General features: G+C 34.6%; 1 protein-coding gene across 4 annotated transcripts in view; it reads left to right on the top strand.

The window, feature by feature from the left end:
* The window catches only part of USP47 (ubiquitin specific peptidase 47), a 116,594-nt gene that overhangs the window by 16,375 nt on the left and 73,966 nt on the right, over window positions 1-26,253 (top strand). Inside the window, exons 2-4 of one of the 4 annotated variants that reach the window (XM_009186577.4) lie at window positions 15,541-15,600; window positions 21,821-22,024; window positions 26,129-26,242. In XM_009186577.4, coding sequence (XP_009184841.1) covers window positions 15,541-15,600; window positions 21,821-22,024; window positions 26,129-26,242 — 378 coding nt within the window. Of the gene's footprint in view, window positions 1-15,540; window positions 15,657-21,820; window positions 22,025-26,128; window positions 26,243-26,253 lie in introns of those variants that run through there. The other 3 variants (XM_017948628.3, XM_009186578.3, XM_003910210.4) reach the window with 3 other exon arrangements.

Consider the following 26,253-nt stretch of genomic DNA (forward strand, 5'->3'; position numbering starts at 1 on the left):
ATTCTTTTCCTTGCTTTGTTAGTGCATTTTGTCCAATTATTTGTTCAAAACGCCAAGAACCTGGACATGCTCCACTGGTGACGGTTAAATACTAATGTTATAGCCCCTCCATTTTCTCGGTAAGAAAAACTATAAAGGCCATAGAAACTCAGTAAGTTACTTAGGGTCTCAGGTAATGAAAGGGCATAAGTGAGATTTTTTTTTTTTTTTTAAATCAGTATTACTGAGGTATTATTTATATATAGAAAAATTCATCCTTTTGAAGTATACAGTTTTATAAGTTTTGAGAAACTTACACAGTTGTACAACCACTACCATAGTCAAAATATAGAATATATCCATCATCTCAGAAAAGTTCTCCGTTGTCTCTTCATCACCTCGAAAAAGTTCTCTGTTGTCTCTTGTAATCAGTTCCCTTCCCTTTCCTCCAGGCTCTGGTAACCACTGATCTGTTTTCTGACCTCATGTTTTACCTTTTCCAGAATGTCGTGTACATGGAATCATAAAGTATGGTAGCGTTTTGGGTAGGAATTTTTTCATCTAGCATAAAGCATTTGAGATTCATTTATGTTGTTGATTCTATCAGTAGTCTATTCCTTTTTATTGCTGAATGCCACAATTTGTTTATCCATTTACCAGCTGATAAACATTTGGGTTGTTTCCAGTTTTTGTTGATTCTGAATAAAGCTACTATAAATATTTGTATACAAGTTTTTGGGTGGACATATGTCTTCATACGGTAAGTGTATGTTTAACTTTTTAAAACTGCCAAACTTTCTTCTGAAATGGCTGTAACGTTTGTGCATTCTAGACAGCAATGTCTGAGAATTCTGGTTGTTCTGCATCTTTGTTATTACTTGGCAATGTCAGGTTTTTTTTTAAGTTTATTTTTTTTTAACCATTTTAATAAGTGTGTAGTGGTGGTATCTGTTTGTGCTTTTAGTTTGCATTTTCCTAATGACTGATAACGTAGAGCATCTTTTCATGTGCTTAATACTGGTTTTTATTAAGCTTAATCCAGTGTCCTTTATTTATGTATTACATATTTAAGGTTTTGCTAGGTACTGATAGGAGGGAGAGGAATAAAAAGAGTATCATCAAAGAGTTTGTGATTTATATAGGAAAAACCGATAATAATGTTAGCATGATGCTAGTTATAATTTTGGTAGGTTTTTTGAGAAAGGGATTTACATAGTAACTGACCTGGTGGAAAGGACAGTAGTTTGGGAATCAGAAAACTCAGTGGTTTGGTTTTACCTTAGTTGCTTAACCTTTCTGGTCTTTGTTTTATTCTTTCATTTGTTAAATGAATGAGTAAGACCACATAAGGTATAAATTTTGTCTCTAAATTCTGTATCTACATAGTTTTTCTTTCCATGCAGGTTTTGAAACCTTGTGAGAAGGCCGGTCAGAAAACAAAAGATCTTTGCAGATGTTCCTCAAGGGTAGTAACTGATAGTTCTATAATAATACCTTATTTTTGTATGGTGTTACTATAATTTATAGAGCATTTTCAAGAAGTTCTCCCCTTTGATAGAAAAACTGTGTGGATGGCCGGGCACCGTGGCTCACACCTGTAATCCCAGCACTTTGGGAGGCTGAGGCAGGCGAATCATTTGAGGTCAGAAGTTCGAGACCAGCTTGGCCAATATGGCAAAACCCCATCTCGACTAAAAATACAAAAATTATGTGGGAGTGGTAGCACACGCCTGTACTTGGGAGGCTGAGACAGAATTGCTTGAACCCGGGAGGTGTAGGCTGCAGTGAGCCAAGATCGCGCCACTGCACTCCAACCTGTTCGTGCCACTGCAGTCCAACCTGTTCGACAGAAGGGGAAAAAAAAAAAAAAGGAAAAACTGAGTGGAGGATATATTTTGTTTCTTTTCTTTTCTTATTTATTTATTTATTTATTTTTGATACGGAGTTTCGCTCTTGTCGCCCAGGCTGGAGTGCAATGGTGCAATCTCCGCTCACCACAACCTCCGCTTCCTGGGTTCAAGTGATTCTCCTGCCCAGCCTACCACTGAGCAGAGGATATATTTACTTTTAGGACCCTGAGAGTGAGAGATAAGTTAAATGATTTGTGTAGGATTACACAGCTAGATGAAAAGTAGCCACTTTGACTTAAGGAGTCTAGTCTAGATCTTTTGACTTTGCAGTCCATTGTTCTTGTACCATAGGTCACTCTAATAGGAAATAAACAATCTTTAAAAAGTGTTAAGTAGCATTAACATTTTTTTAGATGTATAATTTCATGTTTAAAGTATTAAAACAATTTAATATTCTAAGAATTATCCATGCTTTTAAATAAAATGCATGGTAACAGATAATATAAACAAGCTCCCTTGATTTAGTAATAATGAGTAGAATGTTCATAACCTATAAACAAGTCAGTAATTTCACAAGCTGAGTCACTGCTTCTCAACAACAGCCTACTCACAGAGGAAATCTTAGCTGTAATCAAAAGTAAAGATAACAGAAATAGTAAAGGATGTTTTATTTCGCCTCCTGAGAATAGTTTTGGTTTCTAAGTTTAGATACCTACAGTATATTATTAGTGAGTTACCCATGGCCAATTCTATTATTAAAAGAAGCAAGGCAGAGTGGGAAGAATATTAGGATAAAAGTGAGAGGAAAAGTAATACATCACAATTTTAGTGCTACAAACATGTCAGCATTTTACAGTCATCAGAAGGCCTCTGTTATTTAGAAAGACCCGTGTTCAAATGTGATGTTGGGCAAGTCACTTAAGGTTTCCCAATTTCTTTTTCTTCATCTGTAAAATAAGGAGTCTCATCTGATGTTCAAAGGTCCATCCAACTTTTATTTTATTTTTTCTTATCTTAATCTATTTTTGAGACGGAGTCCCGCTCTGTCGCCCAAGCTTTAGTATAGTGACACGATCTCCGCTCACTGCAGCCTCCGCCTCCCAGATTCAGGCGATTCTCCTGCCCCAGCCTCCTGAGTAGCTGGAATTACAGGCATGTGCTACCACGCCCAGCTAATTTTTGTCTTTTTTAGTAGAGATGGGGTTGCACCATGTTGGCTAGGGTGGTCTCGAACTCCTGACCTCAGGTGATTCGGCTGCCTTGGCCTCCCAAAGTGCTGGGATTATAGGTGTGGGCCACCACACTCAGCCCCATCCAACTTTGAATTCAGTTCTATGTTGAGTGTGATGAGCCATCTGGTTGGTTGGTTTTTAATTGTCAAAATAGGTCAATCATAGTTAAATGGATTGTAAACTATTCTTTTTAAGTTCTGAAACTGCATTTTTAGTTTCCTGTTAATTGAATGAGTACTTGATGTAATTTGTTGCAACAACTAAAAATAAGTTACATAGGATCAAAAGAGTTGTATTTATTTTCTAATTTTAATACTGTGGGGTTCTGGGAGCTTATTTCATGACTGTTTTAGAATAAAATGGAATGCATTTACCTGAGGGACACCCTAATACTAGAGCACAGTGGGCAGGTATGAAAATAAGTATTTTTACAAAATTTTAAAAGTATACTTTATCCAAGTCAGCCTAGTTATGTTTTATTACTTGAGTGTTTTTATGGTATATAATTTAGAAACAGATGTCATATAGTGACATGTAATTTATAACATGTTTATTAATTTAAATTCAGAAAATTCATACCATGATACATTGAACAACACGTGCTAAAACAGATTACTTTATCACAGAATTTGTATTTAACTAGAATAATAAAGCAAATCTACTTATAATTTCTTTACTGCTTTAGGCTTTTAGAACAGGTACAAAGTCTTTTTTTTTTTTTTTGAGGAAAACACACACAGGAGGATTTGAATTTAGGAAGCAAATTAAAACAGAGTGTGATTATCATCAAACTTCATTTCAGTAGTAAAAGCCCTTATTGCACTAAAAAATTCACAATTTAAAGTGAGATTACAAAATTTTCTGTTTCAAAATCAGTTTCTAGAAATTAGAATTTTTTAAAGCACACTTTATGCTTCCAAAAGCTTCAGCTATAACACATTATGAAATTATTTTTCTGAGTGAATGTATTTTGCTTACAGAATTCTGTGTAGAACTTAGATTTTCTAATTCTGTGATTTGTTTTTACTAGTAAACATTGTAAAATAGCTGTTTTCATTTCTTAGCTAAGCAGAATTGTGCGTAAGAATCTACTTATCTTCTTATATACATTGTGGGTTTTTTTCATGTTCTTGTTGTGTCTTTATGATTTTCTGAAGTGTTTGTGTATTCCTGACAAGTCTCCTCACATCCTTTGACATGTTTATTTTCCTTGAGTATATAAGCAAGAGGAAATAAATTACACATTTTTAGAAAAACTGATATAAATCCTAGATAAAGAAAATAAAATTTTTTGAGAAATTTGAACCTACAGCTAGATATTCTGGATATAATTTGACAGTGGTAGAAAAGCTGAGGCTAAGAAGACTTTTCTCTTTTTTTAATTTGTATAAATGTATGGGCTACAAGTATAATTTTTTTTTCTTTATTAGACATAGAGTCTCGCCAAGTTGCCCAGGCTGGTCTCGAACTCTTGGGCTCAAGTGATCCTCCCACCTTGGCCTCCCAGATTATTGAGATTACAGGCATGAGCCACCACACCCAGCCTACAAGTGTAATTTTATTACGTGCATAGATTGTAGTGGTGAAGGCAGGTATTTTAGGGTATCCATTGCCTGAGTAGCATATATTGTACCCTTTAAGTAATCTCTCATCATCTACCCACCTCCCACCCACTTAGGGCTAAGAAGACTGAGCCATTTAGGGGAAATTGTAGAGGGATACTAGTGGGAATGGAGTTGAAGATAAAGTGGATACTAAGAAAGTCTTGAATTTTTATGTTAGTATAGTTTGCATTATTTTCTGATATAGTGATTTCTAGAGATGTTTATTAGAAAGGCTTGATTATTTAGAAATGTTGAGATTTGATTTTTAAATTGACGAGTCATGGGAAATGTGGTATATTTTAATAACGTACTTTAGCTTCAGTTTTCATTCACTTTAAAATGGAAGCATTCAAAACATGAAATCACAAAAATAGAAAAGCAGTTTGATGCTCAAAAACTTAGAAATTGAGAAAACGCTAAAAAATTATAACTTGATTAATGTCAAATTTGATGTTTTTACTTTTAGTTCTCTTTTATTTACATTTATTCCTAAATCGAAATACACTGAGTAAAAAGTCAGATTTTTAAAAAATATGATCAGACTTGTCATATTTAATTTAAGAACACAGCTTTCTGCCACTTAGCTTCTATAGCTAACATTTTAGATTTTAAGTAAGCAAAGTGAATTTTAATACTGAAAGTAAGTTTTTTGAAGGGATCCTTGAGTAATAAGCCAATTATAACTGTTCTTTAATCTTTACTGTCCACTGTCAGTATTTTAGTATTATTTAGCAAATAGGACATGTTTATTTAAATTTTCAGAATACCTACAAATACATTCTTTGTTATTTGATTATTTCTTATGCTGTGTAACTATCTTTTTAACGTTAACTTTTACATTGAATAAATCATTTATTTATTTTAGTGTTTAAATTTTTCCACATTTGGCCAGTGAGAACCCTTTCACCTGATTTTTTATGACCTCTTAACATACACACGCCATTCTTCGAGTGCTTGTTTTCTGGCAGTACAAGATATCCCAAATTCTTGTAATTTCTCAGCCCTAATTCTAAGATTAGCCATTTCTGCAAAGACCTCTAGGTTCTTTTTCTGAAGAATGATACTTAGAAATTGAGATCTGGGTTCTAATTGTACTACTGTTATAGTGATATCATTGCTTCTAGTCCTTTCAGTGAAAGGAGCTAGAAAATATGCACACAAACACATATATGAGTAAGAGCTGTATTTATTTTATATCTATTTCTCTCTATATATGTATGGATATATCCACTCAAATTATATTAATTTCTTTAATAAACAGTTAAAATTTTTTATTACAAGAAAAATGTAGGAATTTATTTATGCTTCTATATATTTATACATATTTATAATATGCCTATATATAGTATGTGTTTGTAATGTAGACATGTTGGAAACCTAGTCTGCTGGCAGTATTGCTTCTTCCACAAATTTATGGAGTTAAGATATTTATTTTTAAAAAATTTATTTTTTAAAAATTGTAAAATACACATAACATAAAATTTACCATCTTAACCGTCTTTAAGTATGTACAGTTCTGTGGTACTAAGTACATTCTTATTGTTGTACTACCATCACCATCATCTATCCACAGAACTCTTTTCGTCTTACAAAACTGAAGCCATGTACCTATTAAACAACTTGCCATTCCTCCCTGCTCCTAACCTCTGGCAACCACCATTCTACTTTCTATCTCTATGAATTTGACTAGTGTAGGTATCTCATATAGTATTTGTCCTTTTGTGACTGGCTTATTTCACTTAGCATGTCCTTAGGGTTTTTTCGTGTTGTGGAATTGTATCAGGATTTCATTCCTTTTTGAAACTGTGTATGTGTGTATATCATATTTATACATTATCATAGAATATAATAATCATATTTTATTTTTAATGTAAAGTAGATTTTTAGCATTTTTATTTCTATTTAGATAACTTTCCTTAACCATTTTCTTTTAGGTTAGGTCTGCTGGCATCAAATCTCTTCGTTTTTCTTCATCTGAGAATGTCTTGATTTCTCTGTGATTCCTGAAGGATATTTTCACTGGATGTGTAATTCTGGGTTGACAGCTCTTCTTTCAGCCCTTGAAGTGTTGTGCCACTTCCTTCTGCCTCTGTTGTGATGAGATCAGAGAAATCTGCTGTCATTTGAATTGTTTTACCCTTATAGTTAAGATGGGTTTTTCCCTAAATACTTGAAAAAATCTTTCTCTGTCTTTAGTTCTTAAAGGATTTGATTATGATGCATCTTGAGATGGATTTCTTTAGGTTTACCTTATTTGGGGTTTGGTCAACTTCTTGAGTATGTAGGTTAATGTCTTTTGCCAAATTTGGGAAGTTTTCAGCAGTTGTTTCTTTGAGTACTTTTTAAACTTGCCCTCTTTCTTCTTTTCTTCCCGGATTTGAATGACATGAATGTTAGATCTTTTGTTACAGTCATGCAGGTGCTTGCCACTGATCATTGTTTTAGGGTCTTTTTTTTTTTCTTTATTGTTCAAACTGGGTAATTTCCATTATTTTTATCTTCAGTTCACTGATTCTTTTGTCATCTTCATTCTGCTATTGAGCCCACCTAATTAGTTTTCATTTCAGTTTTATCTGTTATTTATTTGCTGAGACTTTCTGTTTTTTTCAGGCGTTTCATGTATGTTAGTAATTGCTTGTTGAAACACTGCTGGATCTTATGGTAATACTATGTTTAATTTTGTGAGTAACCACCAAACTGTTTTCCACAGTGGCTGCGCCATTTTACATTCCTACCAGAGTTCCAGTTTCCCCATATCCTTACCAACACTTGTTATTTATTTTCCTTATCTCTCTCTTTTTCATTTCAGTGGCCATCCTGTAATGAATGTGAAGTCGTTACTCTTTGTGATTTCTGATTTGCATTTCCCTGATGATTGCTGATGTTAACCATGTTTTTATGTGCTTGTTGTTTGTTTTTACATATTCTTTGGAGAAATGTTTAAGTTCTTTGTCCATTTTTTAATCAGGGTGTTTGGGTTTTCCTGTTGTTAGGTTATAAGAATTCATTGTATATTTGGGATATTAATCTCTTATAAGATACATGGTTTGCAAATATTTTCTCCCATTCTGAGTTGTCTTTTTACTCTGATACTGCCCTTTGATGTACAAAAATTTTAATTTTGATGAAGTCCAAGTTATTTATTTTTCTTTCGCTGCCTGTGTCTTGGTATCATGTCCAAGAAATCATTGCCAAATCCAACGTCGTGAAACTTTTCCCATTTGTTTTCTTCTAAGAGTTTTTATAGTTCTAGCTCTTACATATAGGTCTTTATCTATTTTGAGTTAATCTTTGTAGCTATTCATTTCTCTCCTATCTCCTTTGTTAAAGAGAAAATAAAAGCTTCGTGACCAAAGATTGAACACTGAGTAACAATTTTACTATTAAGCTGGGAACTAGATCCAATAACAAAGGGTTGGTGGTCAGGATAAGACTCAAGGCTCAGGAGAGGGAAAGTGATAGGTGTTTTTAGAGCTGAAACCCATGAACAATTTGTTTCATATCAGATAAGCAAAGTCTGTCTGTGCCTGATTAGATGGCATATATGAGCTAATTGTTTAGGCATTGTGTTCCCCTGAGTTGGTGTTGGTTCTTCTAGAAAGTTGTGATGGTGATGAACTTGATTATAGTACTAGATAAAGATGGCACTATGGTAATTTAATAGAAATCAGGCATGCTTCACTGTCATCAGGCTGGGTGGCTAGGTCAGGATTCATCACCTTTCTTCTGGGGTCACTTTCTTTTTTCCTGTAATACATTTTTTAAGGAGTTTCTTTAATGATAATCTATTGGTGACAGAAATCTCTGTTTTTACATTCCTGATAGATATTTTTGCTGTTTGTAGCTTTCTGGGATAACAGTTATTTTCTCTCACAACAATGAAAATATCATGCTCCAGTCTTATGACCCACATTTTTTCCTATTGACAAATTAGGCGTTAGTCTAGTTGTTTCTTTTAAGGTAATCTGTTGTTTCTCTCTGACTGCATTTTTTTTTTAATTTTTAATTTTTGCTTTTATTTTTTGAGATGAAGTTTCACTCTGTTGCCCAGGCTGGAGTACAGTGGTGCCATCTTGGCTCACTGCAACCTCTGTCTCTAGGGTTCAAGTGATTCTCCTGCCTCAGCCTCCCAAGTAGTTGGGATTACAGTGTGTGCCACCACACCCAGCTAATTTTGTATTTTTGGTAGAGACAGGGTTTCACCATGTTGGCCATGCTGGTCTTGAACTCCTGACCTCAGGTAATCCGCCCACCTGGGCCTTTCAAAGTGCTGGGATTACAGGCCTGAGCCACTGTGCCTGGCCCTCTCTGACTACATATAAATTATTCTTCCTTTATTTACTCTGCTTGAGATGTGTTGAGATTCTTAACTCTAAGTTCTAAGCCATTATTTATTTAAATATTCCCTCTGCTTTCATTCTCTCTCTTCAGGATAGATATTAGGTCTTCTTACTCTATCCTTCATGTCTCTTAATGCTCTAATGTTTTACATCTCTGTGTCACTAGAAGTTTAGAAAATGTCTTTAGTTCTCTTACATAGAGTTCATTAATTCTTTTTTCATATATTTTAAATATGCTGTTAAATTTTGTGTTTTTAATTTCTATTATTTTCTAGGAATTCTGCTCAAGACTCAATTTTGAACCCACTTTTTTATTTCTTGAAGCATGTTAAACATTTATTTTATAATGTAACTGATAGTTTCAGTATTGAAGTTTTTGTGGATGTCATCTACTGTATTTTATTCTTAGCTGACTCTCTTTAAAATGGTATCATGTTTACGTATGCACACAGTGGTTTTTTAAAAATGTGAGCGGTTCATTTTTCTTACACTTATGAAAATACTTTTTGTGGAAATTAGTTGCACTTATGTGATTCCTTCCAGGAAGAATTTATGGTTGTTTCTGCCAGGTGCCTGGGAATATCTCTATTTTAGAACCATTTTCCAAGCAATTCTTGGCTTGGAGTTTTTTTTACCACCAGATGGTGTGAATTGGGGCTGCAAATCAGCATGAAGACCAGCATGTGGTTGCACATTCTCAGGAGTACCCTCCTCTCATCAGCTCCAAGGTTTTAAACAGGCAGTCCTCTTTCAGTCTCCAGGAAGGAGAGGTTGAAAAATAGTGGAATAGACAATGTTTTAACTAACTTTCCATTTGAGATAATTGTACATTTACTTGTAGTTTGGAGAAATAAAACAGAGATATCTCATGTATTCTTCACCCAATCTACGCTAATGGTAACACCTTATGAAACTATAATACAGTATCAGAACCAAGATATTGACAGTGGTAGAGTCAAGATATAGAACATTTTCTTCACCACAAGGATCCCTCATGTTGCCCTTTGTAACTGCACTCACTTCCGTTTCACTCCCTATTCCCTCTTTAATACCTGGCAATCACTAATCTCCTCTCCATTTCTATACTTGGTTAAGAGTGTTGTAAAAACGAAATCATAGGTTGTAGAGTCTTTTGGGGTTGGTTTTTTAAAATTTAGTATAATTCTCTGGAAGTTTATTCAGGTTGTTACATATATCAATAGTTGGTTCCTATTTATTGCTTAGTAGTTTTCCATGGTATGGATGTGCTGTAATCTGTTTAACCATTTAGTTGATGAAAAACATCTGGGTTTGCAGTTTTGGGCTATTGTGAGTAAAGCTGCCATAAGCATTCCTGTATTTGTTTTTGTGTGAACATAATTATTTCATCTGTGATAAATGTTGAAAAGTGCAATTTCTAAGTTGTATGGTAGTTGTATATATAGTTTTTTTTGTTTTTTTTTTTTTAAGTTACCGGACTGTTTTCCAGAGTAGCTGTACCATTTTACAGGAAGGCATGAGAGATTGTTTCTCTGCTTCTTTGCCAGTATTTGGTGTTGCCACTATTTTTTTTTCTTTAACCATTCTGAAAACTATGTGGTAATATTTCATTGTGGTATTAATTTGCATTTATCTAATGGTTAGTATGTTGTACATCTTTTTATGTGCTTATTTGCATCTGTTTATACTCTTCATTGAAATGTCTTTTCATGATTTTTGTCTATATTCTAATTGGATTGTTTGCTTTTTTACTGTAGGTTTTCAGAGTTCTTTATATATTCTACATACTAATCCTTTATTGATTATGTGGCTTGAAATATTTTCTCCCAGTCTGTAACTTTAATCCTTAAAATAATCTTTGCATAGTAGACATTTTAAATTTTGATGAAGTCTTATTTATCAATTTTTCCTTTTATGGATTATGATTTTGGTGTCAAGGCTAAGGATTCTGCCTAGCCTGTATTCGGAGAACATTTTCTCCTATGTGTTTTCCTAAAGGTTTTATAGTTTTATGTTTTCCGTTTATGTTTATGGTCCATATTTATGTTAATTTAAATATAAGATGTAGAGTTAGGTTGAGAATTTTTTTTTTTTCTTTTGCTTCTGGATGTCTGAATGAAATGTTCTAGCATCATTTTTGGAAAGATTATTTTTCTTCCATTGAGTTGCTTTTGTACCTAGGCAGAAATCAGTTGTGCACATTTGTATAGGTCTCTATTGTGACATTGATCTGTTTATCTCTCTACCAATACTACACAGTCTTGATTACTGTTGGTGTATATTAAATCTTAAAATCAGGTAAACTGAGACCTCTCACTTTATTCTTTTTCAATATCCTTTTAGTTATTCTGATTCCTTTGCCTTTCCCTGTAAGTTTCAGGATAATCATCAAAATTTTCAAAAAGTCTTGCTGGGATTTTGATAAGATTTGCATCAAACTTTATGGTTTGAATATTTGTCATCTTCAAAATTCATGTGGAAATCTAGTTTCTATTATGACAGTATTGAGAGATGTCAAATACCTTTAAGAGGTATTTAGATCATGAGAGCTCTGCCCTCATGAATGCACAGGAGTGGGTTCATTATTGTGGGAGTGAGTTTACCCTCTCTTTCACCCTCTTTTTGCTCTTGCACCATGTGATGCCTTTCATCATGTTACGATGTAGCAGGAAAGCCCTTGCCAGATGCTGGCATCTTGATATTGGATTTCCTAGTCTCCAAAACTGTGAGCCAAAACAATTTCTATGCTGGTAATTGGTGTATTTAGATCATTTATATTTGATGTAATGATTAATATATTAGAGCTTAAGTGTGACATTTTATTTTTTTGTTTTCTGTTTCTTTTTTTTTTCTCTGTTGTCTTTTTCTTGTTTTCCTGTGGGTTATTTGAACATTTGTCTAATTCTATTTTGAGTAATTTGTAGTATTTTTCTTGTTTCCCTTAGTATAGCTTTCTTGATGGCTTCTTTAGGTATGACACAACGTATATCAACTTATCACAGTCTACTGGTGTTATTTTACTAGTTCAAGTGAAATGTAGAAACCTTATCTCCCTTTATGTATTTTTACCCTACTCTATTTATAATTGTGTTAAATATTTGCTTGACTTGTAACCACATTAGACAATGTTTTAGTTTTTTCCTCAACTGTCAAGTCTTTAACAAAAACTCAAGAGGAGAAGGAAAATGTATTACATTTAGCTGTATTTTTACTTTCTGTGTTCTTTTTTCCTGATGTTCTAAGGTTTCTTTGATGATTTCTCTTTTGTTTAAAGAACTGTCTTTAGCTGTTCCTTCCTGTAGGGTAGTGCCACTGGATGCAAATTCTTTTGAGTTTTCCTTCATCTGAGAATGTCTTGAGTTCCACTTGATTATTAAAGCAATTCCTGGGTCGTTTTTGAAGGGCATTTCTGCTGGTTATTGGATTCTGGTTTGACGGTTATTTTCTGTAAGCACCTGAAAAATACTGTGCCACTTCCTTCTGGCCTCCATGGTTTCTGGTAAGAAAATTATCCTGCTTTTCTGTTCTTTCTCTTTTCATTCTTTTTCCTCTCTTTGTTTTAATTTTAATGGTTTCTTGTGCTGTGTCTTAAGCATTCATTCATTCATATTCATCAGTGCTTACATTTGTTAATACCATCCATGTTATTTGTTATCTTAGATACTGATTTTTTTTCTCTTCATGTGGGTCATAGTTTCCTGCTTCTTTGCATGCTTATTTTTTTCCAATGGGATGCCAAACATTGAGAATTTTACCTTGATGGGTCCTGGATGTTTTTTATTCCTGCAAATATTCTTGAGTTTTGTTCTTAGATGCAGATGGTTTATTTGTAAACAGTTTGATCCTTTTGAGTTTTGCTTTTAAGCTTTCTAAGGTTGGACCAGAGTAGTCTTTAGATTAGGTCTAATTTGGTCCCACTACTAAGACAGTACCCTCTTGAGTACCCTTATCTGATGCCCTGTGTATTATGAGATTTAAAAAATTCTGGTTGGTGGGCGGCTGAGTGCAGTGGTGCATGCATGAAATCTCAGCACTTTGGGAGGCTGAGGCGGAACAGATCATGAGGTCAAGAGATTGAGACCATCCTGGCCAACATGGTGAAACCACATCTCTACTAAAAAATGCAAAAATTAACTGGGCGTGGTGGCACATGCCTGTAGTCCCAGCTACACGGGAGGCTGAGGCAGGAGAATTGCTTGAACCCAGCAGGCAGAGGTTGCAGTGAGCCGAGATCGCACCACTGCACTCCAGCCTGGCAACAGAGCGAGACTCTCTCTCTCTCAAAAAAAAAAAAAATTCTGATTGGTGGGAATTTTTTCCTGTGGTTCTTTTTCCTGTGGAACCAGGGATTCTTTCCTGTGGTTCTTTCCCTTGCCTCAGGCACTCTCTTTACACACATATGCTGAGAAATCAGCCGAACACTCTAGGGGGATGCACTGTAGGTCTCTTGGAGCTGCTGTTTGCACAGAGTCCAGCTTTCTTCTGCCCTGTATCCTGCCCTGCGAATTGTAGCTCTTTCCACCCCCTGAACTCCCAACTCTATCTTGTAACCCAGGGAGATTGCTGGACTCCACCTGCGTTCTCCCTCCCTGCACTGCAGCCTAGAAGGTGGCTCACCGTTTTTGTTTCTGCTTTCACAGGGGTCATTACCTGTGTTGCCTCTTGTTCAGTGTTTGAAAATCATTGTTTCATACATTGGGAGATAAGGAGCACCAACAGGATTGGAATGTTAGATAAGATGGTGAGAGAAGGACTTGATTGAGAAATTAACTATTCTGATTATCTTTTGCTATATAACAATCTGCCCCCAGATCTAGTAACTTTTCTCATAGATGTGCAGTTTGGGTAAGGTTAGGCTGAAACAGCTTGTTTCTGCTCTGCTAGACATCAGCTGGGGGCAGCAGAAAGGCTGGGGGCTGGAATCGTCTGAAAGCTTCCTCACTCAACATGTAGGTGGTTGATGCTGGTTGTCTGCTGAGGTCTCATTTGGGATGTGGCTGGAACATCTACACAGAGTCTTTCCAGTGGCTGCTTGGCTTCCTTCCTCACAGCATGGAGGCTGGGTTCTAATAATAAGGATCTGAGGGCCAGGAGGAAGTTATTACACCTTTTCTAATCCAGCCTTGAAAATCATCCTGTGTATTACAGGGAGTCACTAAGGCTGGTCTGTATTAAAGGGGACTGGAATTAGCCTCCTACTTTTGCTGGAGGCAAGTTAGACTCCTACTTTATGTAGGGAGGCAAGTCAAAGAATTTGTGGACATGTTTTAAAGTCCCACAGCAGTGATACTTGAGCAAAGGAGGTGAGGACATCCAGGAAAAAGTATTCCAGGTACATAGTACAGATACATAAAGACCCTGAAGGATAGTGGATGCCTGATAGTTTAGATTTGTTTATAGTTTAGTTACCACTGCACAACATCACCTCCTTGAGGGCAGGGTGAACAGTGTTGGGAGAAGAGTGTTGAAAGATAGTTGCAGTTCAACAATTTTTTTTGAAGGCACCATGTATTAAAAATTCTAAAAATGAGTACATATACTTTGATCTAGTAATTCTTTCTTTAAGAAATTATCTTAAGGAAAAAGTATACAAACAAGCAATGTATTTGGAGGTGCTTAAATGCCCATTAATAGCAGATTAATTAAATTATGGTTTGTCTATATAATGGAACACTGCAGTTTTTAAACTAAATGTTTTGGCACAGAAAAATAAGTGAGTATTGAGGGACAAGAAGTAGATTTCAAATACTGGTATATAAAATTGTCCTATTTGGTTAAAAGTACTCTCTCTATATAATATGTGCATAGAATGGAGAAGATGAGATGAGAGCAATGGTGGCTATTTTAGAGTTGCTTTTCAGAAAACTGTATGTTGCTATTATAACAGAAATACATTTCTATTGTCAAAGTAAAAGCACCTTTTAAAAGAATATGTTGATTTCTTTTTATTAAGTAAAGAAGGGAGACTAAAACAAAATATGTACAGAAAAAGTGTAGAGTGATGTAAAATCAAAGTTTTTCAAGAGATGATCTCTTGATTATAGGTTACTTTTATTTCCTTTTATATGTTGTTGTATTAATTGTAATTTAATTGTTAAACTCATAAGAAGGAGATATATATTAAAATAAAATAGTTGTGAAGGATATTGTTAAGCAGCCTTGTTTTAAGGGTAGCTATCATGTGAAAAATTTAAATTTAGAGACTAGCAAAATCAAGAGATCTCTTGGTTTCCTTTAGTGCAGATTACTGCAGAATTTCTCTACTGGACACAAAATATTATGTGACTTACAACATTTGATTTACACACAATTCTTAAGCTATCATTCTTTGTTAAAATGTGGCTATTTTCCAAATTTATCTTATTCTTTATCACCTCTTTATCATAGATTTTTAGTAACTTTGCACACTCATGAATAAAATTCTAGATGATGTACTAATACTTTAATTAATATTTTATTGCAAAAATGTTTTTAGGTTAATTGTTCTCATTTCACTGTCTTTTCTCTTTATTTTATATAAATAATTTGTAATTCATTTTGTTCTTATATACCATAGGATGTGTTTTGGAGATGCAGACAAAATATCTTTGATGAAATGAAGAAGAAATTTTTACAGGTAGACTGCTGATGTAATTGCCTTAGTGTGATAATCAGCAGAGCAAGTAACAGCATGTTAGTATTTTTGTTTAATATCAAGGCATGTCTTATGTTTTATGCTTGTTTGGCTATTTTATTTCTACCTAATTTTAATAATAAAAAAGTCACCTTAAATGAATTTGTGTCTGATAGTACCTTGTTTTTAGCTAGTGAATGAGGGAGAAAAAACTGATGGAAAAACTAAAGAACCCTTTGTTATGATGTTGGGTATGATAGTTGCCTATTTTCCCAGATATATTTATTTTCTGAGATATTAATAATGTAGGAAATTAAATCATTTAAAAATTTACAAAGTCAAAATCCAGAAATCCTATTACTACTAAATTTCTGAGAGCCTGTGTGCACTACAGACTTAAACTTCCATGTGATGTAGCATTCTGGTATAATCTTTACTTGATACTTGATTTTTCCTTCAGTCCCTTTGCTCTGTTTTTTTCCCCGGAGTTGCTCATTTAATCTCTCCTATCCTTCCCAAGTGTGGCAAGAGACCAATTAGAAAAAGATCACGTAGATAACATCAGAGTTGGCTGCGGTTTTGAGATGGGGTGAAGGGAGGATCTTAAAAATAAAATCTGTTTTTTCAAATTTAAGTTAGGACCTTCATTAATAGCCCTAGAAATGTTACTTGTTAAAATAAAAATGCAGAGTCTAAATGAAGCTGATAGTTTTTTTTTTTTTTTGAGATGGAGTTTCACTCTTATTGCTCAGGCCGGAGTGCAATGGTGCGATCTCGGCTCATGGCAACCTCTGCCTCGTGGGTTCAAGCAATTCTCCTTCCTCAGCCTCCCGAGTAGCTGGGATTACAGGTGTGTACCACCATGCCAGCTAATTTTTTTACTTTTTCTAGAGACAGGGTTTTGCTATGTTGGCCAGGCTGGTCTTGAACTCCTGACCTCAGGTGATCCACCCGCCTTGGCCTCCCAAAGTGCTGAGGTGTGAGCCACCATGCCTGGCAGCTGATACATTTTATAAATTTCAACCAGCAAAAATATTCATACCATCAATTCTCTTTTAAAATCTGTGGCAATACATTAATCTTGAACTCTGGATACCCAGATGGGTAGTGCTCTAAGGCCTAATTACTTAGCTTATGGCAGCTCCTGTACCAAAAGGGAGAGAAAATGGACTTAGTGTACGCGCGTGTGTGTGTGTGTGTGTAAAACTTGTAACCATATTATTCTTCGCAATAACATTGAAAGGAAGAAAGCCTTAGAGAGCATAGGTTGAATTTAGAGGTAAAGAGGTACCTTCATAATTTAAAAATACTTTATCTTAATTTTTTTCTCTTAGAAATATTTAAATCTTGATAATTTTGAATTTTGTTTGATATTAGCTTATATTCTATACGCTGATGCCATTCTGAACATATACCATCAATTTTAAACCTCAGTTTGTATTCTTTAATAAGAAACACATAGGAAGTATTTTTTTGAAACAAAAATTATGATGTTATCAGAGAACTCAGATTTAAACTTAAAACTATTGGGAATGTCAAGAAAAGGAGACAAGATGACTTAAGAGGCGAAGATCCCTTCAGCGGGCTCTAAAATGTCTTAGAACTATGCCAACAACTTCTAGATGTTTCTAGCAGTTAAGTGTATCTTTGGAAGAAAACTGTTTTCAGTGTTTTTTATCCCAATATGTTTTACCTTTTATAAACAAGGCTATGGTTTTATTCTTTCTACTTTTTTTTCTTTGAGACAGAGTCTCACTGTCACCCAGGCTGGAGCGCAGTGGCACAATCTCAGCTCACTGCAACCTCCACCTCCCGGGTTCAAGCGATTCTCCTGCTTCTGCCTTCTGAGTAGCTGAGGTTACAGGCATGTGCCACCATACCCAGCAAATTTTGTATTATTAGTAGAGACAGGGTTTTGCCCTGTTGGCCAGGTTGATCTCGAACTCCTGACCTGAAGTGATCCTCCCATCTTGGCCTCCCAAAGTGATTACAGATGTGATCTACCTCGCCTGGCCCTTTTTACTTTTTTAAAAAGGTTTTTTTTTTCTTCAGACTTTGCTAGGAAATCTAGCTTTGTTTCTGCAATGAACATAGACACCGAGCATTCTATTAGCCTATAGAGTAACTATAACTGCTGTTGACTTTCCCCCTAGTCTCACAAGTGTAATATTGCTATGAGTTGTCTGTAAAATAAGTAGTTTCAACTTTAGGATTTATACCTTTTTTTGTACTTGGCTAGATTTTCTTTGTAGAAAACTTTGTGCTCTTCAAATAGCGCATCTAAACTACATTAAATGTTTTTCTAAATGGAACATGTTTTAGGCTTTTCTAGAATTTTGCACTTGTTTTCTCTTACCTCAGGTTCATCAGAGAACTCTTTTAACTAAAAATTTTTGCTCCCTTCCCTCAATCGTGGTATATCCTCAGATGCCTTTTCTTAATGTTAGATGTAGTACTTAAATGAAAAGTAGTACCCTTCCCTCCCTACCAGCACCATCATCATACTTTCCCCGCTTGAACTTGGATGTGCTTGAAGGTGTTTAGGTATATTTATTTTTTATCTATTACTATGTAACAGTGGACCCTAAAGTTTAGTGACTTAATAGGGCAATTCGTTTATTTGTTCAGATTTCTGCGGGATGGGATTGGGGCCAGGGCTCACCAGCTATTCGGTTCTGCTCCAGGTGGCATCATCTAGAATTACTTGGCTCCATTAAGTTGGTGGCAGTCATTGAATGGAATGTCCAAAAGGCTTTTCTCATACATCAGGCACCTCAGTGTCTCCACCAAGAGGCCGCTTCCTCTCTATGTGGATTGCTAGGGCCTCCTCACAGCATGCTGATCCCAGGGTAACTGGATTTCTTACATGGTAGCTGGGTTATAAGAGGGAATATTCCAAGAAATACAAACGCAGAAACTACTGGTTTCTTAAGGCCCTGCCTTAAGTTACACAGTGTCACTTCTGTCACATTCTCTTGGTCTTAGATGGTCACGTGGCCAGGTCAGTTTCTTGAGAAAAGGAAAAAGGAAAAAGAATGGCAAAGAATTTTTTGCTATTTTTAATTCATCTCAAGACATAATTGTTTTTACCTTTGGGCATAAGTAGGATCAGTCTTGGTTAGAGCCACAAAGAAATTAAGAAGGTAGCTGCCCTAATTTCCCATTTCCAAAAAAACCTTTTTACATTTAAATGTTTTGGAAATGTTTCTTACATGTTTAATTTATAATGTATAGTTTTTTTTTCTCTTGAAAAGCTATTAAAAAAAATCTGTTGCCACATCTTATTGGTGGTATCTTAAAATTGCAACAACAAAAAAATTGTTTTCTTCTCAGTTCCCAAATTGGAGAGGGGAAAGGAGGAGAGAAATTTTACTTTAGTATGATTACTATTAGCAATGGTGATTCTAAAATTCAGATGAAGTCCACATAATAGATTAAAGTTTAGGTGAAATAAGAATGGGCCCAGAAAGTTGAGTGTAAAGTAGAATTTAGCAGTGGCTAGCTTAGAGCTTTAAAGAAGAGCAGAGCTTTTTATCTGTTTAAATCATCCTACAACAGAATTCAAGAGAAAAATGTAACTTGCTGAGAAATTCTATGTATAAGGAGTTTAAGGAAATAAAGTATATGAAGTTTTATGTAGGTGTTCATCACAGAATTATTTGTAAAAGCATAATAAAGTCTGAGTCAATAAAATAGAATTTATTAAGTAAATTATTATTAATCCATGTACTAACAAATACTACTTAGTTGTTAAAATGATGAGTTAGGAAAAGCTTTACAGGGAAAGATTGCATGATATAAGAAAGATGTTAGAAAACAGCATGTGTATTCTAATCCAGTGTTTGTGATTATGTAGCATGCATGCATAGCCTCTCTCTCTGTGTGTGTGTGTGTATGTGTGTGTGTGTGTGTATGTGTGTATTTGCAGATAAGACACTTGGAAGGATATATGCCAGCATACTAATAGTTATCTGTGGGTTATAGAGTTGCAGATTATTTCCATTTTTTCCTTTATACTCTTACTATTTTTTAAAAAGCAAAATTATGTATATGTACGGAAAAGAAGGGCTATTACTAAAAAGAATGTAAGCCACACATGAGATTGAATTTTGTTTTTATATGTATAATACATTTAGTCTTCAGATAGGATTCCATTGAGGGATAATTTTCCCACATGGAAGGAGAGGCATCTGGAGTGCTTGGACCCTACATTCACATATTTAGGGAAAGAACCAGGAACTGCTAGTGTCTGGCCATATGATGTTGCCACATCACCATTCTTATGTATGATTACTATCACAGCACTTTTGATTTCTAAATTCTTAGAGTTGTCTTCCTTTGACCATCAACTCCAGCCTATTTGAGGCTTTAAAATCTTGCTACTACAGTATTTTATACCAGGAACACTGAATCATTCAGACCTGAGCTATCCCTGAAGTATACTATTGAATCTATAAAAGTGTACCTTTTATAGTTGAAATTTATTTTGAGTTATTTACTCTTTCATCATAAACCAGCATTTTTAAAAAGATCTATGTTTTTTAGTTTAGAGTTAAAATGTGTAAAATGATCTATTAAATGTGTTAATATATCATCTAAAATGTACAGGTGAAGGCTTTTTTTATCTCTTTTGAAATGTATATTGATAATGTTCTTTTGTTTCTTTTATTTTACAGAAATGTATTTTCTTTTTATTTTTTAACTAAGTTACTGGTAATTAAATATTTGGTGTGTCTGAATTATAGTGCTACACAATTTATTTTAAATATTATACTTTTATATCAACTTACTTTTGTTCTAAAGTAATTGGAATAACTTTAAATGATCTCTTGCAAACCCAAAAGTGTGTGTCACAGAAACAGATGATAATTGTATTACTTCTACAAACAAAAAACTTTGTGACTATCCCATCTTCAGTACTAGCTAGTTATAATTTTTCTTATTTAAAAATGGATAATATAGAAGCAACAAAAGGTTGGGGTTGATAGTGTTGTAGAACCTAAGGAAGAAATAAATTTTTGTGTAAACCACCAGTTTGTAAAGATCATATTTCTGAATAGCCCATTATGGAGATGGTGAGATATCTCCCAGTTTAATGCCACACTTGACTTTCAGGGAAAGCAAGAGATTTACATAATCAGATTTGTGTATCAGAAATACTATTCTGGGTTAAAGTAATATAAGATTGGAAGAAGTTAAACTTCTTAGGAAGCTGTTCCATAATTTTGTTGTAGGATATTCTTATTGCTGCAGGCAGGAATAAAGTGAAGGAGGTAGTTCAAGAGATATTCAAAAGGTAGAATTGACAGGATTTGGAGACTATGTGAGGTAAAGAGGGAAGGACGAGGAAGATGCTCTGTTCAGCTGTTTGGTTTCAGCAGCTAGGCAGATGGTGGTGCCATTCATTGAGATAGCCATTATAGAAGGAGGGAAAGGAATTTCTTCCAATAAAGTATCTTTGATGTAGTGTTTTACCCCTGTGGAAAGTGGAAAAGTGCTGTCCCTTAACAGCTTGAGAGAGGGCATAGCTTATTTGAGAAAGTTTAAGCAGGAAGGAGAATTCGTGACCCTAATTCCTTTCTGTATTGGTAATTGAAACTGTTTCCTTGTTTTTCCCTCCCGCTCCTCCTGGCTCATCTGTTTGAATAAGCTTGTCAGCTCCCGACACATTAATAAATGGAGCTTTTTAGACATCTGGACTTACGGGTACAGCAGCGTAAAGATCAGGAGATGTGGTAGCCTGTATCCCTTAGTTACAGATTTTGTAATCTTTAGACAATCCTTACTGCATTTTTGCACAATTCCCATTGTTTTCTTGGGGGACCCAGAAATACTTGATTTGACTGTGGCTAGCATGGTAATGACACATTTTTAAGGATCAGATTTTATAATTTTTAACTTAAAATTGCTTAAATATTACTATCTTCATGGCTTATTGACCATGGATTTACAGTCTTAAAGGTGAAAGCAAATGTCTCCAAGAATGATTGTTGATCCTGAAATATGCCCCGATGTTTCCAAAACAAACTTACATGGTGCTTATATGTATGACATATCCATTAGAATGTGTTTCAGGCTACAATAAAACAGAGAAAATAGCACAGAGAAAATACTTAATATTTTGTGAGGTCTTTTACATTTAATCATAAAATTTTATGGCTAATTATACTTTTGTTTTGCCTTGAAGATAATATATAAAGTCCTATTTTTCTTAAAATTTCAGATAGAAAATGCTGCTGAAGAACCTAGAGTCTTATGTATAATACAAGATACTACTAATTCAAAGACAGTGAATGAACGGATCACTTTAAATTTACCAGCATCTACTCCAGTCAGAAAGCTCTTTGAAGATGTGGCCAACAAAGTAGGCTACATAAATGGAACCTTTGATTTGGTGTGGGGAAATGGAATCAATACTGCTGATATGGTAAAATCCTAGACTTAAGCTTCTAAAAATGTTATTATAGCCATTGTTGTTGCTACTAATGATAATGTTAAATCCTGGAACTCTTTTTAAATTATAAACAAAAGTATAACAACTACAGTAAGAGCCTATGTGCAGCTCAGTAATTGGATCCTTCGTCTTCCTTTGCCTCCATTCTGGATTTAACATTTGCTTGTCCTAAAGTTTACACAATGTCATTTCGTCAGTTTTTTCATTCATGAAAGGTGACTCTCATAATATTGTCTCAACTAAATATTCAGTAATATTGTCTGTATTTGCTGAGCAGAATGATGATCATCGTATGTTTTTCCATGGTAAAAGATTGTAAAATCATATTTTATGATCTGATTTTTGGAAAAGAAGAAAAAATATTCATAGTAAGAAAAATGGAATCGTATATGCCTCATACATTCCAACATTAACCAAGATTATCTCTTGCTGACTTTTATTTCTTTTTATTTGTGTGTCTATGTGTATTTCTGGGCAACTTTTTTTATATGTTTATTTTTCTTTGTATGGACATGTATAACTTTTGACTTTTGACTCTCAAGCTTAAAAACATTGTTAACGACTACAGTCTTCTCAGATCTCTTTGAGAGTATACTTTCTAATTTTAGTATTCTGTTCTATTAACTGTTTCTTTAAGTGTTTATCCTTTATCCATTGTATTTTTAGTTTCTCTCTTTCATGGTGTAGCATTTCTTTAAATATTTAGTGATTCTTATTTTCTGCTCATTTTTATATTTGATTTGATATACTTCTCTGTGGATGCTGATTGAACTTACCATATTCAGTTCTTGGTGGTTGTGGAAAAAGGGTGGGACATGCTGCTAGATGTGATGTGTTTATAATTTGTTCTGGGGTTGACTGGTTTCTGACTCTTTAGGGTTAGGAGTTGATCAGTACCTAGTTACACAGCACTGCACTGCCTCTCTGGTCACAGTGCCCACTCTTTACCCTGACAGGAAATAGGCACTGCTGTCTGCTGCATAGTCCAAGGAGAAAAAGAGAGGAGATACCAAACTGATCAGAATGCCTTTTCCCACTTGCTCACTTTTAACTGTTTCCTGGCCTCTACGTCTTGACCTTAGTCTGAAGTTCCTTACTACCTTTATCCCCACAGTAGTCTTCTCTTATAGGATCTTGGGGCTATGGTTCCCTTTAGTTTTATTTTTCCATAGATCTGATCCTATCTGTTTTCTGTTTTTTAATTTCTCAAAATTTTTGATTTGCTAAGCATGCTTTTTTTTTTTTTGACATTTTATGGACTTTTGGGGAGGATTATTGGGAGACATGTACTTAGGTCATCATTTGACCTAATTTTGTATTAATGTTTACTATCAAAATAAACAATTGCAATTACTAAAAAGATTTCTAGGAGTCCTTGATAGACATCTCTCCTTGGGCCATTTTTATAAGGGCACTGATCCTATTCATGAGGGCTCCACCCTTAAGACCTAATCAGCTCCTAAGGCCCCACCACTTAATATCATTGCATTGGGGGTTAGGTTTCAGCATATGAATTTTGGGGAGACATAAATCTTCAGAACATAGCAGAGGCACTGATCATTTTTGCCTGGGATTGTGGTTAAGGAAGGAGACCACTGAGTTGGATCTCATCTGCATTATTAGAATAATATTCTAGATAGTCTTTTTTGTTTCCTTTCTCTCCATCCGCCCTACATAATAGTTAGAATTATTTTCTATCATCCAAAATTGTAGCACTTACATCACCTTCTAGTTCAGTAACCGTCTATCACTGTTCATTGCCCACTGATTAAAAATCTCAGACAAGCTACTATTGGCTCTGTAAGGCTTTGCTTTATACTCTGAAATCCCAGATACTGCATTGATTTATTTTCTTAACATAGATTTCCATATTTTTCTGTCTTAAGTTTTCCAGGAAAATACCTCTAACTGTCAATGAAGTTGAATGTGTATCCCTATGGTATTTGGAGTACAAATTTTAAGTTGGTTCCACAGGAGAATCAGAGATGTTTGATGTTGCCTGATTTGCCCTTAAAATCATATTATACTTTTTATTCCATAATATATTTGTTTTTTTAAAATATAGAACTAATGTTTTAAACTGAAATTAACTAGTAAAATTGGTAGTCAGACAAGACATAGAAAGATAAACAATATTTAATCTGAGACTTTGAATAGTTTCTGGTACATCACCACATAATTTCTAGTGTTGTCCTTTTTCAGTTTAAAGGATAGTTCTGTACTGTCCTAGGTGTCTTCCCAGGTCCTATTCATCTTTTACACTTAAAAAGCTTTACTCGATGTTTCCTCATGCTGCTTTAAATGTAATTGTTTTCTCTTTGACCTCCTATCCCCTTTGGCTGAGCCACTTATCATAGTTCCTTTTTGTTATAGGTATTATTCATTTATGTCTTTCCATTTCCAATGTAAGCATTTTCATGACAGGAACCTCGTGTAAATTTCGTATCCTCCATAAACATTCCTTCTGGGCATTCAAAAAGCATTTGTTAAATTATCATCCACAATAGCTTTAAATAGCTGTATGTCAGGATTACCTGTTACTCTTTCTTTAGCTATGACTGTACTCAAGAGCTCTATTTCTGTATTTTTATTTGCCTCCTGTACATTTCTATGAATATGACTACTTTCTCCTGCTTACTGCATAGTGCTGAATGGATACCCTCAGAAAACTAAGCCCATTTAGCTACCCACCACCTTGTATACAGACACTTACTGAGGTAAAACCCCTGTGTATTTCAGCTATATCATCTGATCATGTCCCACCAGTGACTTGAAGGAACCCAGCAATCCCTTTCTTCTTTCCATGTGGCTTCTTTCAGCTTCCGGTTTTCTGTGTCCTGTTTTTCTTGTGGATTGATAGATGTTAGCCAAAATTAATAGGTAGAACACATATTCGCTATTTTATTTACTTAACACGTCTTTTGCACTGTGTTTATAGTATTCTAAGCTCTGTACAAATGTAATCTTTTTTAATCCTTATATTATTAACTACTCAATGAGGTAGGTGCTACTACACCCTCATAGGTGAAGAAACTGAGTCATGGGGAAGTGAAATAACTTTCCAAAGTTACACAGATAGTAAGTAGCGGAATCTCTTACGGTTAATTTTTTTTGTCCTCAGTACCTGCACTTTTATACAATGTTAAGTAGTGTTAATTTCCTAAGAAATAAAGACATTTTCATAAAATGAGTATAAGGAGACTCTGCCCATGTCTTTGAAACATTAAAAACATTTCTTAATGCAACAAAATAGTTTTAAAGATATTTACCTCTGCTCCCTCATTTTTCTCTATAGTGGTCTGGAGTGAGTGAATAGGGCTTGGGGCATAGAGAGTTTCCTCTCTCATCCACCAACTAGAGTATATTAGAATGACAGCTAGAGTTGAAATTGCCCTACCATATAAGTTAGGTGAAGACTTGAATCTTAGATGTTTAATTTTCAAAGGTCTGATCACAATCACTTCCATACCCCCTGGGTCCTCTGAATCCTGGCGGTACATTTGAAATAGGTATCATTTACTAGGAGAGGCTTTTCCTTAAGGAGTCTTTCTAAAGGCTGTAATATATACTACATTAGTTATATTTTTGTTACATTACATAATTATGTTACATAATTATTTTGGTTGGGTTGCTTAGTATGTTGCTTATCTGGTATTTTTCATCATATTTATATATCAAAACATTTTGGTTTTTAGTTATGTAAAATTATCTTTGGTCAATTTTCATGAAACTCTATTAAATATCATATTGCATATATTGTATAGAACATGGAGAGAAATGTTTATAGATTCTTTTTATGTGTATGTAGTACTTAACACTCTTAACTTTCACCTTTTCTCTTTTTAGTTTTTTAGATGTTGGGGAATGTGAGTCTCTGGGATACCTATCAGTGTATGCATTGTTACTGGGCTTAGCTATCCCAGTTAATGAATAAATGAGTTAATTCCAAGCCTACATGAACAGAATTTTACCAGATCATTGCTAAACAAATACTATTTAAATGTAGATATGTGTCCATTTATAGATTACTTATTTTATGTTTCTCATAATCTGAAATATTATGTTTTGTGTCCATAGGCACCACTGGATCATACCAGTGACAAGTCACTTCTTGATGCTAATTTTGAGCCAGGAAAGAAGAACTTTCTGCATTTGACAGATAAAGATGGTGAACAACCTCAAATACTGCTGGTAAGCTACTT

This window comes from Papio anubis, chromosome 12 (assembly GCF_008728515.1).
Source record: "Papio anubis isolate 15944 chromosome 12, Panubis1.0, whole genome shotgun sequence".
Classification (NCBI taxonomy): domain Eukaryota; kingdom Metazoa; phylum Chordata; class Mammalia; order Primates; family Cercopithecidae; genus Papio; species Papio anubis.